Here is a 17,808-nt window from a genome sequence, read left to right as displayed (position 1 = left end):
CCAATAGCATACATTGTTGTTGTTTTTATTGCTGTTTTTACTGTTGTTTTTATTGCTGTTTTTATTGTGTTTTGCTGTTTTTATTGCGTTTTTATCATTTTTAATATCCTGCAAGTTTTATGTTTTATTGCTGTATGCCGCCTTGGGAGGGCTTCTGCCCTGAATAGCAACAAAGAGGTATTTTAAATAAAATAAAAATTAAATAATCTATCTGACAAAGCCATCTAAAAAAGGGCCTGAGCAGAAGATCCTAATACACATGATACGGGAAAAGGTGCTCCATTAGGTATTTTTATCTCAGTCCTTTTAGTAAGTACTAGCACCTTGAATTGGGTCTGGAAGCGAATAGGTAGCCAGTGGAGTTCTTCTAAAATTAGTGTAATATGCAAAAAGCTGACCATACCAGTCAAAATTCTGGTGGCCATATTCTGCACCAACGGAAACTTCCAAGTCTAGTTTGGCCTTTATACACATTCTGCCTAAGCATTAAAGGAACAAAGGATGAACCAAGGACAACTGTCACCACATGGAGATGGTTCCAAAGAGAAGCAGCTAGCAGAGGACATATTGGATCAGGTTTGGAAAAAGGGGGTGGTGGGTTTTGGTTTAAATTTCACCTCAACTTAGAAGCTGTCAGTCGATGCATGCCTACCTCTAATGTAGCATTCTCAGTAAGATTTCTAACTGTCTCTTACTTAACAATGGTGGGCTCAGATTCCAGTATTCATGGGGGAAACAGACAGAGGTTAAATCTGATTCATACATGTTCCTTCCCTCTACACAAGTCCACACGCACAAGACCTTACCTAAAAACAGCTCAACCTACTAAATCCACCCCAGTGCTGCTTCCACATTTGCTATCACCTCTTTGACAAAGATAGGCGTAAGAGTACGGGTACAGAAACCTGTAGAAAAAGGCTTGATAATATTACTATTGTAATGCCATCCATTTTTTTCCTCCTAACAATATCTTCTAAAATTACAGGTGCCATCAAATGCAGAGCAGGTTCTCCTGTCCACCATCTGCTCCCTCCACCCAAAGCAACGAAACTGCAGGAAATATGAGGCCTGACCACATGACGACTCACTGACAAGTCAGTGAATGGAGAAATTTTGCAAAATTTGACAATACGGAGAGTCAGGAGATACAGCAGAGCAGCACTCATAAGATAAGCAATTAAGGAAATAAAAGCCTCCTGTGGAGCTATACAGAGCCAGACAACAAGCAAGAAACGAGTATTTAACAGCTTTATTAGAAGTGCACACACGCATTGCCATAGCAAATTACATTTAATCCCAATCACATTACAGCAGCACACAATAGTTTGTGATGAGCATTTTAAACATCACTCAATATATGTACAAGAATCTACAATATGTTGTAGACTTCTACCAAGTCACAATAATAAGCCAAATTACATTTTATTCCTAGACTATAGCGCGGAATTCAATAATTTTGTTAAACCATCATTTACAATAGGTACAAGTGAACTTGCTACCTACATATGACTGACTCTACCACTTTCAATATTTTCCTCCAGCTAACACCATAGTTAACTATAGTGTCTAGGACAGGCTTCCCCAACATGGCACCCTCCAGATTATTGGACTACAAGTCCCATCATCCCCAGCCAGTGAGGGCAATGGCATGCTGGATGAGGATGATGGGACTGTACTCCAGCACATCTGGAGGGAACCCGATCGGGAAAGGTTGGTCTGGGACAGGGGTAGACAACATCAAGCGGTCTGGGGCCAATTTCCAGACCCTGGACGCCCCCTTGCGGGCCTCACTTCTGCTGGCACCAGCATGCCACCAAATCTGATGGTACGGTGGCAAAATGAAATTTGGCAGCAGACCACAACAAAGCCTTAGAAAGCTAACATTTAGCTAGAGAACAAGCCAAATCTGGTCTTCTTAAGGCTGGGGGCCACAGAAAAGGACAGGGGACTGCTGGCTGTGTGTTGCCCACTCCTTGTCTAGGATATGAGTTAACTTGTCAGTGATTTCCTCAGCCAACAGAAACAAAGCTACCTCCTCCCCTCTCAGGCAACCAGCTGTGAGGAACAAGCAGCAACAGTAACAACTAGGCAGGTGATTGAGTAGTGAAGGGTAGGTATGACATACTGATGTTTGATTCACTCTACGCTAGACAGAGATGTTAATGTAAAATATAACTGAGAGCACATTCTCAACGTGGTGCGCTTCTTTTATAGTATCTCTGTATTCAGCCCTGCTATTTATGAAGCTCCTTACAGTCAAATAGTTCGCAGAACTAACAGAATGATAGACTCCAAGCCTCGAAAAGTAATAGTAGTACTCTCCTGAGCAGTACTCATCTGAAGCACTGTGTTCAGTTTTGAGCATGTTTAAAGATATTCAGCCCCTTCATGGATCACTGCCTTGTTGTGGCGAAGGGGCTTGCATAACTCAGTGAAGTCATAAGCTATGCCGTGCAGGGCCACCCAAGACGGACAGGTCATGGCAGAGAGTTCTGACAAAATGTGGTCCACTGGAGAAGGAAATGGCAACCCACTCCAGTATTCTTGCCAAGAAAACCCCATGGAACGTATCACAAGGCTAAAAGATATGACGCCGGAAGATGAGCCCCTCAGGTCGGAAGGTGTCCAATATGCTACTGGGAAAGAGCAGAGGGTATTTCCAAGTAGCGCCAGAAAGAGTGAAGTGGCTGGGCCGAAGCCGAAAGGACACTCAGCTGTGGATGTGTCTGGCGGTGAAAAGAAAATACGATGCTGTAAAGAACAATATTGCTTAGGAACCTGGAATGTCAGATCAATGAATCAAGGTAAGCTGGAGGTGGTCAAACATGAGATGGCAAGATTGAACATCGACATCTTGGGAATCAGCGAACTAAAATGGAAAGGCATGGGCGAATTTAATTCAGGTGACCATCATATCTACTACTGTGGGCAAGAATCCCTTAGAAGAAATGGAGTAGCACTCATAGTCAACAAAAGGGTGGGAAAAGCAGTACTGGGGTACAATCTTAAAAATGATAGAATGATCTCAGTACGAATCCAAGGCAAACCATTCAACATCACAGTAATTCAAGTCTATGCCCCAACCACTGAGGCCAAAGAAGCTGAGGTTGATCGGTTCTATGAAGACCTACAACACCTTCTAGAACTAACACCAAAAAAAGAGGTCCTCTTCATCATAGGGGATTGGAATGCTAAAGTAGGAAGTCAAGAAATAACCGGGATAACAGGCAGGCATGGCCTTGGTGTACAAAATGAAGCAGGACAAAAGCTAATAGAGTTTTGCCAAGAGAACATGCTGATCATAGCAAACACTCTTTTCCAACAGCACAAGAGGCGTTGTTGGACATGGACGTCACCAGATGGTCAATATCGAAATCAGATTGATTATGTCCTTTGCAGCCAAAGATGGAGAAGCTCCATACAGTCAGTAAAAACAAGACCTGGAGCTGACTGTGGCTCAGATCATGAGCTTCTTGTTGCAAAATTTCGGCTCAAATTGAAGAACGTCGGGAAAACCACTAAACCGTTCAGGTATGACCTAAATCATATCCCTGATGAATATACAGTGGAGGTGAGGAATAGATTTCAGGGATTAGACCTGATAGACAGAGTGCCTGAGGAACTATGGACGGAGGTCCGTAACATTGTTCAGGAGGCAGCAACGAAATCCGTCCCAAAGAAAAAGAAATGTAAGAAAGCCAAGTGGCTGTCTGATGAGGCTTTACAAGTAGCTGAGGAAAGAAGGTAAGCGAAAAGCAAGGGAGAAAGGGGAAGATATACCCAACTGAATGCAGAGTTCCAGAAAATAGCAAGGAGAGACAAGAAGGCCTTCTTAAATGAACAATGCAAAGAAATCGAGGAAAACAACAGAATGGGAAAGACTAGAGATCTCTTCAAGAAAATTGGAGATCTCAAGGGAACGTTTTGTGCAAAGACGGGCATGATAAAGGACAAAGAAGGCAGGGACCTAACAGAAGCAGATGAGATTAAGAAGAGGTGGCAAGAATACACAGAAGAACTATACAGGAAAGATCTGAATGTCCCTGATAGCCATGATAGTGCGGTCACTGAACTTGAGCCGGACATCCTCGAGAGTGAAGTCAAGTGGGCCTTAGGAAGCATTAGTAACAACAAAGCTAGCGGAGATGACAGTATTCCAGCTGAGCTATTTAAAATCCTAAAAGATGATGCTGTTAAAGTGCTGCATTCAATATGCCAACAAATCTGGAACACTCAACAGTGGCCACAAGACTGGAAAAGGTTAGTTTACATTCCAATTCCAAAGAAGGGCAACGCCAAAGAGTGTTCAAACTACCGCACAATTGCGCTCATTTCACATGCCAGCAAGGTGATGCTCAAAATCCTACAAGCTAGGCTTCAGCAGTATGCGAACCGAGAACTACCGGAAGTACAAGCTGGGTTTAGAAGAGGCAGAGGAACTAGAGATCAAATCGCCAACATTCGCTGCATCATGGAGAAAGCAAGAGAATTCCAGAAAAACGTCTATTTCTGCTTCATTGACTACGCTAAAGCCTTTGATTGTGTGGATCACAACAAACTATGGCAAATTCTTAAAGTGATGGGAGTACCAGACCACCTTACCTGTCTCCTGAGAAACCTGTACGAGGGTCAAGAAGCAACAGTAAGAACCAGAGATGGAACAACCGATTGGTTCAAAATTGGGAAAGGAGTACGACAAGGCTGCATATTGTCACCCTGCTTATTTAACTTATATGCAGAGTACATCATGAGAAATGCCGGGTTGGATGAATCACAGGTCGGAATTAAGATTGCTGGGAGAATTATCAACAACCTCCGATATGCAGACGATACCACCCTAATGGCAGAAAGCGAAGAGGATCTCAAGAGCCTCTTGTTGAGGGTGAAAGAGGAGAGTGCAAAAGCTGGTTTGAAACTCAACATTAAAAAAACTAAGATCATGGCATCTGGCCCTATCACTTCCTGGCATAAAGAAGGGGAAGAAATGGAAGCAGTGACAGATTTTACTTTCTTGGGCTCCAAGATCACCGCAGACGGTGACTGTAGCCATGAAATTAAAAGACGCTTGCTCCTTGGGAGGAAAGCTATGGCAAACCTAGACAGCATAGTAAGAAGCAGAGACATCACCTTGCCGACAAAGGTCCGTCTAATCAAAGCTATGGTTTTCCCAGTAGTAATGTATGGCTGTGAGAGCTGGACTATAAGGAAGGCTGAGCGCCAAAGAATTGATGCTTTCGAACTGTGGTGCTGGAGAAGACTCTTACGAGTCCCCTGGACTGCAAGGAGGTCAAATCAGTCCATCCTAAAGGAAATCAACCCTGATTGCTCATTGGAAGGACAGATAATGAAGCTGAAGCTCCAATATTTTGGCCACCTAATGCGAAGAGAAAACTCACTGGAAAAGACCCTGATGCTGGGAAAGACTGAAGGCAAAAGGAGAAGGGGACGACAGAGGATGAGATGGCTAGATAGCATCACCGATGCAATGAATATGAACTTGAGCACGCTCCGGGAGAGAGCGCAGGACAGGAAGGCCTGGCGTGCTATGGTCCATGGGGTCACGAAGAGTCGGACACGACTGAACGACTGAACAACAACAACAACAAAGATATTCAGAGGCACACAGGAACTACAATGCTGGAACAGGCTGCTGTCTATCTAGATGAGCATTCAATGCAGCAGCTAACTAAATACCCCTGTGGCAGCTCGAAAACCTGAATGGCAGTATCCATCCCATGTGTGCCCCTAGCACCTAGTAGGAAGAAGCATGTAGCTGCTGGAGACTATCCTTCATCAGTGCACTGAAATGCATTGATGCTAGCGGTCACCACAGCACCCTGTGACACACTATGAGTGTGTTGTAAGACAAAGCTTTTCTTTCTAAAAATATTACTGATTTTGCTGTTTATTGAAAATTTTTGTGAACCGCCCAGAGAGCTTCGGCTATAGGGCGGTATAGAAATGAAATAAATAAATAAATAAATAAATAAATTGACTGTACACATGTATAGAATACAGTTATTTCACTTCTGCCAACAGCACGCTGGCTGCTAAAACCTTCTCATTTCCACCTTCTGATATGACAGTTTCTACAGTTTTATAAACCTACTTGTAAAGGAAGGGGGAAAAGACCACTTGTCAATTTCATCAGATTACCCTGAATATCTTTTCCCAAAGCCCTTAAACTCCCACACTACTCACTATCTCTCTAATTATAACTCAGCTTTTGGAATTCCTTGTTTATGTCAATGGACAGGACCCTGTCTACCACATCCCTGATAAACTGGCAAATGGTTACTGTGGCTGTGATGACACTGAATATTGTTTTATACCTTCCCCTTTAGCTAGCTGCTTTTTTGCTTTCAGTATAGTCCAAAGACTCTTTTAGTGCTATATTGCTACTACTGCTATTCTCTGATACAAATAAAATATACATCTGTTTCTACAAGTTTCAGAGCACAAAAACAGGACTGAAAAAATGTAATTCCTAGCATACTTAAACGCAGCCACATGGGGAACAAAAAACAACACTCCTACAACATTGCAGCCAAGTTCCAAAGATGTATTTTGGGTGTTTGTACCCAAGAGCTGTTTGTACCCAGGGGAATTCTTGACTGTTTTTTCTGGCAGGAAAAACCTCTCATATTATATCATAGAAGGAAACCTTGCAGCAGAAAGCCTCCGATATTGTATCGAGAGAAGTTTACCATCCAGCCTTGAGAGGGGGCCTGCTGTCAGAGAAACACAAGCCCAAAGCCCCTCTGGGGAAGGACAACCAGGTCACGAGGGTCCTACCCTTAATATTTTGCCCATAGATGATCCAGACAGTTTTGAATTTGTTTTTCAGTAGCTCTGCCTTCATGGCAAGTGACTCTGAATGATGTACATTTTGCGAGAATTATATTCAAAATCATATTATCTTAGTACCTATTTGGCTTATTTGAACAAACATACTAAGGCATATGCATACAATGAAATGTTACAATACTTCTTCAGCAAACACTGGTTTTGTCAGTACCTATCCCTCTGTTAAAGCCACCAGCAAAGTACATGACTTCATATAAATATAAATAGCAAGGAAATGAATTATTAGACAGGCCTGCATGGTCCCTGTTCTTCGTGGTTTATTTTCCTTCAAAAAGACACACAACTTACATCACATCAAGCTTTCAAATCCAAATGCCTTAAATACTTTTTCGTGTCTCAAGCTCAAAATGTGCCAAGTTCAGTAAACCCAGTGTACAATCCTAGCTTAGGAATGTGGATTTAGAGATGCAGCTACACCTAGTGATCAGCGGTAGATCACAGCAAACAACATTCTGTAACTGAAAGGCTTCATACCTTCGATATAAACACTATAATAATAATGAAGGCACAACTGAAAGAAAATTGAAAACAACAAAGTTTATAGGTAGAGACTATCAGGGAGAACAGAAGTGTTGTTGCTGTTTACTAAAATAGCTACCTATACTAAAAAACTACCAATGAATCAAATGGGGCACAGTGAAAAGTTGTATAAACACAATGCCTATAGGGTTTATTTTCACATCCATCTGTTCACCCAGAACGAATAATTAAAAGCCATTTATTTGGAATCATGTAGTGCTTGTGTAAGCTTACTGTTTAAACCATCATGATTATCCAAGACAATACCCCTGGTAAGTTAAAATTAAATCAAAATGAATAAATGGCCTAGATCCAGAGAGCTGGTTTAAGTATGCCCAAGAGCTTGTGCATGCCCAGTGGGATTTTACCTTTTTTTGCTTTGAAAGAAAATCCCCCATCACTGCTTTTGAATACTCCCAACAGTTATATAAAGTAGTTTGCCACATGTAATTGGGGCTGTTGTTTAAGAAACTCAAATCCAAAGTCACTCTAGGTTTGTGGGAACTAGTTCTGCATGTATGGTTCTTTGAATCCTGTGTCATAATTTTTTTTTAAAAAAAGATTGCTATGGGCTAAAATCAATGTTACATGGGCATCTGTTCATACAATGGGAGTTTCCCTTCCCCTTTTCCCTCCTGGAGCATCTCATATGCCCCCAAATCCGCTCCACAGGATTTGGAGGGTATGTGGGAGGCTGCAGAAGAGAGGGCTAATTCGATCTGTTAGCAGTTTCTGTTCCTCTGGCAAAAGGACACTGATGGATACAACCCAATGTATCCTAATCACCAACCACCAGAACTATAGAACAGTCTAGTGAAGTAAATTCTTAATATGAACAAAAGAGCTCTGCTGCTGCATGGGCCAAATCCAAAGCACGCTGAATCTGTGTCAAGGCTGCTACTAAACACAATGGTTTTTGAAAGGAACTGCAGAGCCTGCTTTTCTAGAAGGTCAGCCTAGTTTGGCTAGTTTGCTAATTTATCTCAGTTCATTTCCCAATGGGAAAGTCAGCTGCACACATATTGCAACTGGCTGGAACATTTTTTCAGCCAAATACAGGGGAATGGAGCATTCACTGTTCCCTCTATCCGCCACTGCTATGTGACTCTGGTGAGCTGGATAGAACAAATATGCAGACTGCGTTCGGTGACTATACTGCAAATTCAGCCTCTGCAATTGTCAATCCGGCAGATTACGTCACCATTTAACACTTTCTTAAAAATTATATATTTTGTTTGGTTATTTCACAGCACTGTAATTTTTCTTGCAGAGTCTGATAACTAAACTGTGAGACCAAAGATACATTATAGGAGTTCTTCAGTATAATTACATCCTTCTAATACACTGTAGGGTATACTTTTCTCTTCTATGTTATCATAATAACACTGCCATTTTAATCAGTGACTGAACAGAAAACTTTAATTTTTTAATAAGTAACACAAGACAAGCCTGATATGGCTTCAACACTAAAATCACCATATAAGAACAGAGACAGACAAGAAATAGACAAAGTATAAAGAAAACAAAAAGAGTGCTGTGCATGCAATTCCCATCGCTGGATCCCTACAGTTCCTATAGTTGGATTAAAACCAGGGTGATCAGATTTGACAGACTGCATCATCCATTGGGGAGGAGAGAAAAATGAAATTCAGGCTCCCTTCTCCTGTCTAATATGTGGCTGGGTCTGTGAAACTAGCTCCTGGGAGGGAGCTCATGCACATACCCTTAAATGCAATAGCATGATCCACACTGAGATCTTAGGATTGCTTTTCTCAAATAACAGCCCACTTCACCAGATACCCAAATCCAAGGGAGGGGAGATACATGCACGCATATTCAACCCTACAACAGCAAGACATAATTTACCATCAACAGAACTGTAATATTATCTCAAATTCAATGTAGTATCACAAATTCAAGAGATTCCATGGGATCTCTTCACAAATCAGGCTGTGCAATATCAGAAGTACATTATTGGCCAAATGTAGAGAAATAAAGTGACATTGATGAATGTATAGCTGATGCAGGCAGTAATTTTCTACACAGGGTGGGGAGTAGATATTGGGTTCACCGGTTGGACCAGTTCCCTCAGCATACTACCCCACCATCCCCTGCAGCGCATGATCGTCAGTGCATGACATTGTATAGGGGTTTACATACCTACACCTCAGTGGAAACAGGCACAAACTGCAATCTGTACAGTCTAAACCTGTGATGTACAAATTGCGAATATTTGTGCGTATGGGTACTGGGCTTTATCAAAATGTCCAACATATAGACACACAGTGCACTAGGAGTGAAGCTGACATATTAAGAGGCTGGTTCAGATGGCATTATTCCTATTACCTCCCATGCTTCGAAAGTGACCATAATTGTGAATTAGCCTTAATATATGTCTTTCTATCATCTGCAATTCTTAGTCTCACAGACTGAGTTTAAATATTTATATTAACTTGTTCATATGATTGCAGCTTAGCTTTTAGAATTAGAAGACACAATTTACCTATCCACAATATATTAATCAAAACAATTTAATAGCCACATTTTTGTTTTGGCATGTATTGATGCAAGGATGTTGCCACACTACACCCTAACTTCCGTGTATTTATATTAGTACTACCGCTACAAGTTTTAAGTATGGACAGAGCAATACTGGTTTTCCCAGGGACCATAAGTTTTGTCAGATTCCCCCTACTGAGGCTGTAGATACTCCTATGACGTCAGGAGGGGGAATCTGACATCAGGCCATTCCTCCCACCCACCCCCGCAGCCGCCGTGGGAAGTACCATGGCAGCTGCTCGCCTGAGGTCACAATAGCAACCTCGGAAGGCCTCAGAGAGGTCTACAGGATCCTATGGACTCTCCATCGTCGTCCCCGCCCACCATTATTAAATCAGCTAGACAGGCTTAGAGGCCCATCCAGCTGAATTTGTGGTGGGTTTTAAAGGAGGAAAAGGAAGTAAATCACCTCCATCGTTTCTCCTACCTTGCCTGCCTCTTGCTGGCAGGGCATAGGATAGACAGAGGACTCTGATCTCGGAGCCCTTTTGTCTCTCGACAAATAAGTCCGTAGGATTGCTCGCTAACCTGACATTTTTTAAATAATGACCGACTATTGCTTTTGCATACGTTATTTTGAAAATAAGTCAACTTCTTTGTAGCTTTTGTTCCACTTTCTTGTTTCCCCCTCTAAAGAAAATGAAATAGGAAGAGTAAATAGGAAGAAAAAAGGAATAAACATCAAAATAGACTTAACAGTAGTACAGATAATCCCACATGCATGTGAAATACAAAAAAAAAAGTTAGCATTTTTTCCTTAATACCATTTTTACACTCTCTTGCATAATGCTATAGATCATTACAAAGAAACACATGAATAAGTCACTGACCATAGATATAAAAACCCAAAGCTCAGGTGCTGTGCCAGCAAAGGCCACTTCATGAGGATTCATGCCACAGAGTTAAAATACCATGCTGAAATCCTAACTGGTGTGAATAAGTGGTTTCAGAATTGCAGCTTTAGGTGGTGTACAAGTTGTCTGCCACTTTGTACAACACAAAATAACTGTGCGGCCTAATAATAGGCCTCTCCTGCTCCAAGACAAGTTTATGTTATAAACAAAAAGCATCAATTTTCTGACGGCGGTTTGATATGTAACTCTATCAGAAAAATGAGGCTTTTATAAAAACACAGAGTTTTCAAATTCCATTACACCTCTCTCAATATTCCATTGCAGTTGATATTTGACAGAAGACGTATATCTAGACCTTTCGTTATACAAAACCCAACATTTAGGATTATCCTGTCACTGGCATCTCTTCCCATTTGTAGCCTATTTCTATTTGAATGAAGTCATTTTCTGAAGTAGTTTGTTTTGCCTGGCATGGATAATCTACCAAAGAAATAGATCACATGACACTGCATGCCAGAAGTAGCATCTTACTTTGGAGTATCTGTAAACTTTTTCTATCATCATATTTCAGTTGTAACCATTAAATAAAGTTCCCCAAATTTAATATAAAGGCAGGGCCTACTAACTATGCTGAAATTCCAGGCACACTTAAAAGTAAATCCCTTCATTACAACGTGATTTTATGTGCTTAGGATGAGGATATCAGAGTCTCAAAAATGATATGATCTTGAACAAGAATCACAACCATTTTTGATACAATCCAAGAAACTATTGCTCTAATCAACTGTCATTATTATTTTCAATCTTTGAGGGATTTGGTGCACTTTGAATGAATACATCTAGAAAGCCAAATTTGTCAATAAAGAATAACCCATCAAACTTCAATAGTTTTATTAACTTTTTTCCTAAGGATTCCTTGAAAACTTACAACAGCAACAAAAAATTTTAAAGCAGATTTAAAAATGTGACTTTTGCTCATGCTTCCCCCCGCCATCCCCTGATGATTACTTCTTAGAAAGATTATCCAACGAAGACTGGCTGAATATAATAATGACAACTCCTGATAAAGACTCAGCATATAGTGTTTAAAGTAATACTACAAATATGCAAAAGTCCATTTTCTAATTTTAAAGGTCTGTAATCCACAAAACAGTTTGGTTTTATAATGATGCTAAATAATAATTTACTTGTTTGGCATAATTTGTTGGTTATGATTAGCTACACAAGTGAAATTATAAAACGAATTTGCTGTGTCCATTAACACAGCCAGTTTTTTTAATTGTCTCCTGAGAAACCTGTACGAGGGTCGAGAAGCAACAGTAAGAACCAGACATGGAACAACCGAGTGGTTCAAAATTGGGAAAGGAGTATGACAAGGCTGCATATTGTCACCCTGCTTATTTAACTTATATGCAGAGTACATCATGAGAAACGCCGGGTTGGATGAATCACAGGTCGGAATTAAGATTGCCGGGAGAATTATCAACAACCTCCGATATGCAGACGATACCACCCTAATGGCAGAAAGCGAAGAGGATCTCAAGAGCCTCTTCGTTGAGGGTGAGAGAGGAGAGTGCAAAAGCTGGTCTGAAACTCAACATTAAAAAAACGAAGATCATGTCATCTGGCCCCATCACTTCCTGGCATATAGAAGGGGAAGAAATGGAAGCAGTGACAGATTTTACTTTCTTGGGCTCCAAGATCACCGCAGACGGTGACTGTAGCCATGAAATTAAAAGACGCTTGCTCCTTGGGAGGAAAGCTATGGCAAACCTAGACAGCATAGTAAGAAGCAGAGACATCACCTTGCCGACAAAGGTCCGTCTAATCAAAGCTATGGTTTCCCAGTAGTAATGTATGGCTGTGAGAGCTGGACTATAAGGAAGGCTGAGCGCCGAAGAATTGACGCTTTCGAACCGTGGTGCTGGAGAAGACTCTTACGAGTCCCCTGGATTGCAAGGAGGTCAAATCAGTCAATCCTAAAGGAAATCAACCCTGAGTGCTCATTGGAAGGACAGATAATGAAGCTGAAGCTGAAATATTTTGGCCACCTAATGCGAAGAGAAAACTCTCTGGAAAAGACCCTGATGCTGGGAAAGACTGAAGGCAAAAGGAGAAGGGGACGACAGAGGATGAGATGGCTAGATAGCATCACTGATGCAATGAATATGAACTTGAGCACACTCCGGGAGAGAGCGCAGGACAGGAAGGCCTGGCGTGCTATGGTCCATGGGGTCACGAAGAGTCGGACACGACTGAACGACTGAACTACAACAAAAAGTACAACAATTACCCAGGACATGGCAATGGTGAAGTAATGACTATGGAAAATTCAGGTTTGCTATAAGTAAGTGTTCATATGTTATCTTTATATCCTACACTAACTTATACAGTTGCCCCTACTTTGTGCACCAATTAGTAGTCCTTAGGCAGTACCTACCATTCTGCACAGAAATTGGCCCATATAGCGATTACTACAAATCTTTTAGCATAGAACCATCCACTCCCTAGTCCCTACACATGTTAGCTGGTTCAAAGGATGTGGGTTGGTGCAAACAACTCTCTTTTCAGTCAGTGGCAACTTAGGCTAATACCACAACCAAGTACTACCACAACTGTTGTTTTTAAGCAATAATCTTAATGGCTGGCTGTAACACTCACTTCTGTACATGCAACCCAACAGGAATTGCCATTCCCCCCAATATTTTGGACAAACTGTCAATGAAAATTATACAGCTAAACACTGAGGTATGCCTTTATCTGAATAAGGTGAGCACTAACTGAAGTATAGGCTTGAAGTCTTTCAATAATAACAACGTTGTGAGTCAAGTTTCATAATTCACAGCTACAGATAGGCTCAGTGAAACCAAAGAAGGCAACAGGGGGGAGCTTTTCCTCAGTGCTATATTTCATAATGAGGCAAACCTCTGGAACGTCTCCTTCCTAATGAACCTTCTGACTTATCTACAAACGTGGAAGAGAACTTTGAGAAAACACAGGCGGCTTTTATATACAGAATGTCCCTGGAACATTCCATTAAACTAGAATGTGTTTATAGAAGGAAATCAGTCAGAGTGGGTTACACATTTAGTTACACAAGGGTGCTGCTGCTGCATGCAAGCACTATGTAATGCACAAAACACCAAGTACCCTGCAGGAGAGGCAACTAGAGTCCGACTTCTTCTTCTGATCAAAGCACATAGAACATGAGACCCAGATGTCTTCAATTTCTGTCATAGGTTTTTACAGTTCAAACTTCATGTGAAAAATAAAAAACAAACAAACTGAACTGAAGTTACTCATTCCTTCCAACTGTGTCAACTAACTGTTTCGCAACCCAGTTACTGACCAAAATTAGATGGTTGTGTGATATATATAAACACACACACCCCATTAAAGTGTGTTGTTTTGTTACACGTACTGAAGCAGATCCAGGGGAGGTAAGTCACAACAGTGAAGATCACTAAAGTAAAAGGCTGTCAGGTAGAATTTTTTTTTTAAAGTTATGCTTCAATGGTCGCTACTGTCACTACTTGGCAGATGTTAACAAGGTCTTCTGGCAAGAGGGAAGTGAAGGAAACAGAGCACATGTGCTGCTGTCCCTTTTGTTGTCCCGAAGTTGTCCCGACTCGCCCCATCTTTTATTTCTTTTTCATGTTGGTCAACTGCTAGGGTGGCCAAACGCTCTGCTTTCTACACAACTGGGAAAGGTACCGGCGCTCTACCTCCCCTTTTGCCTCTCGAAACCACGCTGCTGCCACAGCACAAGTTTCAAAGGACTTTCCCCACCGTCCCAGGGTCTGTCAAGCTCCACGACAAACTGAGGAAGAGAAGCGGGTGCCTGTGCGAGACATTGCTTTTTCTCTTCATTGTTTTCTCACTGGTTTTCCCGGAAGGGAGTCCCCCCGCTCGCCAAAGCCACTGGCCAGAACCGCGCTGCGCAAAGGCGCGCAACCACAGCTAGCCAGCCCTGCCTCGACGGGGCGTCCCTGGCTGGAAAGAAGAGGAAGAGCTGTGCAACCTCCCTCCTGCCGCCCCCAAACTGCTGGCCGGCAGTCAACGTGCAGAAAGGGGCGGGCGGGCGGGCTTTGGACTGCAATCAAGCCGTCCTTGGCTTGTTTATGTTGCGTGTCGAAAATCCCGATCTCCTGGCCGGGAAGATTCCCCTCGCCTACCCGGGGCTGGCCGAGTCGCGCCAGAAGAGTCTGCCCAAGCGTCGCTCCCTCTCCGCGCTTTGCACCAGGCGGCCAAACTAACGGGATCCCTCCCCGCGCGCCCTGAAGTGCCCCGCTCCGTTCCAGGCGTCTCCCCGCTTTTCTTCTCTTTTTCCAGGCGCGCAGCAGCTCCGAGGGTCACACCCGCCGGGAGGGGGAATGACGCCCAGTTCCCAGTGGCAGCCGGTCCCCGAGACACACTCCCGATTAACCTTGAGCGCATCGCTCCTCAAGGAGCCCCCCATACACACACACACACACGCGGGCGCGGATACAGACACAGACCCATACCCGGGCGGGGTCGCGTACCTGTGAACGCCTCGGCGGTCGCCGCCAGCAAAAGTCCAGCCAAAGTCAGCAGGCAAGTCCCAACTTTCCCCATGCCGCCTCCCTCTCGACGAAGGCCGCCCTCCGGCCCAGCCAGGGAGCGGGGGGCAGGCGCGCGCGGGGCGCCTCAGCCCCCCTCCGTGGCCCCTGCTCGACGGCGACCGCCTTGCGGGCAGAGCGGGCGCCGCGAGCGGCTCCGTCTCCTCCTCCCGCCGCGCAGCGGTCCGGGCTGCCGCCAGGAAACTCCGGCCAGCCCGCGCTCCCTGTTGCGCCGCGCCAGCCCCGCCGCCGCCGCCGTCCCGCTGCCGCGCCGCCCTTCGCCAGCAACTCTCTTCTCGCTCGTAGTCCCCGCACTGGCTCGCGGTCCCCCCGGCGGGCGGGAGGGCGGGCGGGCGAGCGAGCAGGCAGGCAGGCGAGCCGCCGAAAGCCAGCTGCCAAGTCACGCCCAGCCGCCGACAACGCCGCCGCTCCCCCGCTAGAGGGCGAGTCGGTCCAAAGCTGCGCCCGCCCGGCTGCCGGGAGGCGCCGCTTGTGCTGCGGGGGGAGGAGGCGCCGCGGACGGGATAGGCGCGCGCGCGCGCGCTCAGGAGCTGGCGGCGCTCGGCGCGCGGAAGAGCCCCCGACGAGCGCGGAGCGGGGGCGGGCGGAGCCGGCGGGCAGGCCGGGTGGGGCGAGCGGAGAGAGCCCCCTCCCTCGGGCAAGTTTCCGCGCGGCCGTATTATCTTGCAAGGAAGCCGCGCTGGGCCACCCTGCGCGGGCCTGCCCAGAAGGAAGACGAACGGCGTTCAGTGGGACTTTAGGAAGCCCAGGATTCGGCGCAGCCTCTTTTCTGGTTCAGTGCCGTTCTTCAGCACTGGGACGTCAGTCGTGAGCCATGCAGTAATCGAACCAGCGCGTCTATGAGTATGTGCAGAGTGTTTTTGTTGTTGATTCGCTCAGTCACTTCCGACTCTTCGTGACTGCATGGACCAGCCCACGCCAGAGCTTCCTGTCGGCCGTCGCCACCCCAGCTGCCCCAAGGTCGAGCCCGTCACCTCCAGAATATCATCCATCCATCTTGCCCTTGGTCGGCTCCTCTTCCTTTTGCCTTCCACTTTCCCTAGCATCAGCATCTTCTCCAGGATATATGTGCAGAGTGCCTGCTCTTTATCTCACTTGAACAGTGTTGTAGCGGAACCAAGGCTCACGGGGACCCATGTCCAGCACCTTTTTATCAGCAGGGACGCTGATGTCATCTGCCGCCTTCCACCCCCCACCCCCACCCGTGTCCCCTGTTCTCTCTGATCTTAGCTGCCATCCCTGCAGCAGCCGGAGGGCAAATGAATTTTCCCAGCAACAAGATATTGTTCCCTGTTGCACTGCAAACTATTTTGGGGTGGCTCGGAGTTCAGTGGGCAATTCAGACCCATTAGCTGTACCAAAGACCTGCTCTTGCCTCCTAGTGGAGATGAAAACTCCTAGAACTGGTTTGTTGATATGGATCAACAGCATTTTTGGACTCTCCTTCGGGGCGTGGCTCTGGGGACTGTCATAATGAGTGCCTGCACTTCAAAATTTAACATTACACCACCAGCCTCAACCAGCCTCCACACGTGTCTGTGATCACTGGACAATATCTGACCATTTCAGACGCTTTGGCACTCAGTGACGATGAAAACAAAATCATTCAGTCAACATAGAGGGTGGATTGGCCACAGGTGAAAAGACAGTGGATGTGTTGCACTATGGAAGTGGAACTGCCCTGCTGTAGCATGCGAAGAGGACTTAGGCAGTAATTTCAGCAGTTGATTTATTTAGGAGAAGACAGAAATTTCTATTTATTTATTTCATTTCATTTCTATACCGCCCGATAGCCGAAGCTGTCTGGGCGGTTCACAAAAATTAAAACCAAACAGCACACAATAAAACAATTTAAAATATATAGAACATTAAAACCACAATATAACAATACAACCACAATAAAACCTAGCACCAGTGCAGGAGTTTAAAATACAGATTTAAAACAGCAAAGCTAAAAATTTTAGGGATGGGGGAGAATTTCTCCCCGAAACTTCGGGGGGCCGAGTGCCAACGCATTCGGTCCTCCGAAGGTTGTTCAGGGAGAAATTCTCCGCCGCGCCCCCCCCCCGGATGGGACTTACCTTTCACGAATGTCCCTCCCGGCGGCGGTTCGGCAGGTCTTCGTTAGGGGCGGGGGCGGCAGCCGGTCTTTCGACCGGCTGCCGCCACCGCCATTACAAGAAAAGTAAAAAAAAAAAAACGCCCCTGTGATAGGCTGCGTAACGATTAACGTAGCCTATCACGGCTAGATTTGCAAAGTCAGCCGTGATAGGCTACGTTAATCGTCATGTAGCCTATCACGGGTGACTTTAAAAAAAAAAACCGCATACGGCTAATGGCGGCCCCCATAGGGAGCCACCATTTGCGTTCCTTATTTGGTCGCCGTAGTATACGTAAATCTTTACGTA

The 17,808-nt window shown here is 44.7% G+C and overlaps 1 protein-coding gene across 5 annotated transcripts in view; it reads right to left on the bottom strand.

Annotated features, from left to right (window-relative positions):
* Nucleotides 1-15,695, bottom strand: part of PTPRM (protein tyrosine phosphatase receptor type M) — a 616,517-nt gene extending 600,822 nt beyond the window's left edge. For all 5 annotated transcript variants that reach the window (XM_084849822.1, XM_084849823.1, XM_084849824.1 and 2 more), the window contains exon 1: nucleotides 15,323-15,695. In XM_084849822.1, coding sequence (XP_084705948.1) covers nucleotides 15,323-15,395 — 73 coding nt within the window. In that variant the 5' untranslated portion in view covers nucleotides 15,396-15,695. The remainder of the gene's footprint in view (nucleotides 1-15,322) is intronic.
* Between the last annotated feature and the right edge of the window lie 2,113 nt (nucleotides 15,696-17,808).

This window comes from Heloderma suspectum, chromosome 4 (genome assembly GCF_057233095.1).
Source record: "Heloderma suspectum isolate Gila_16-S chromosome 4, 16-S_ref, whole genome shotgun sequence".
Classification (NCBI taxonomy): Eukaryota; Metazoa; Chordata; class Lepidosauria; order Squamata; family Helodermatidae; genus Heloderma; species Heloderma suspectum.
The sequence above is the reverse complement of the archived record's forward strand: the minus strand, read 5'-3'. Positions and strand labels throughout refer to the sequence as shown.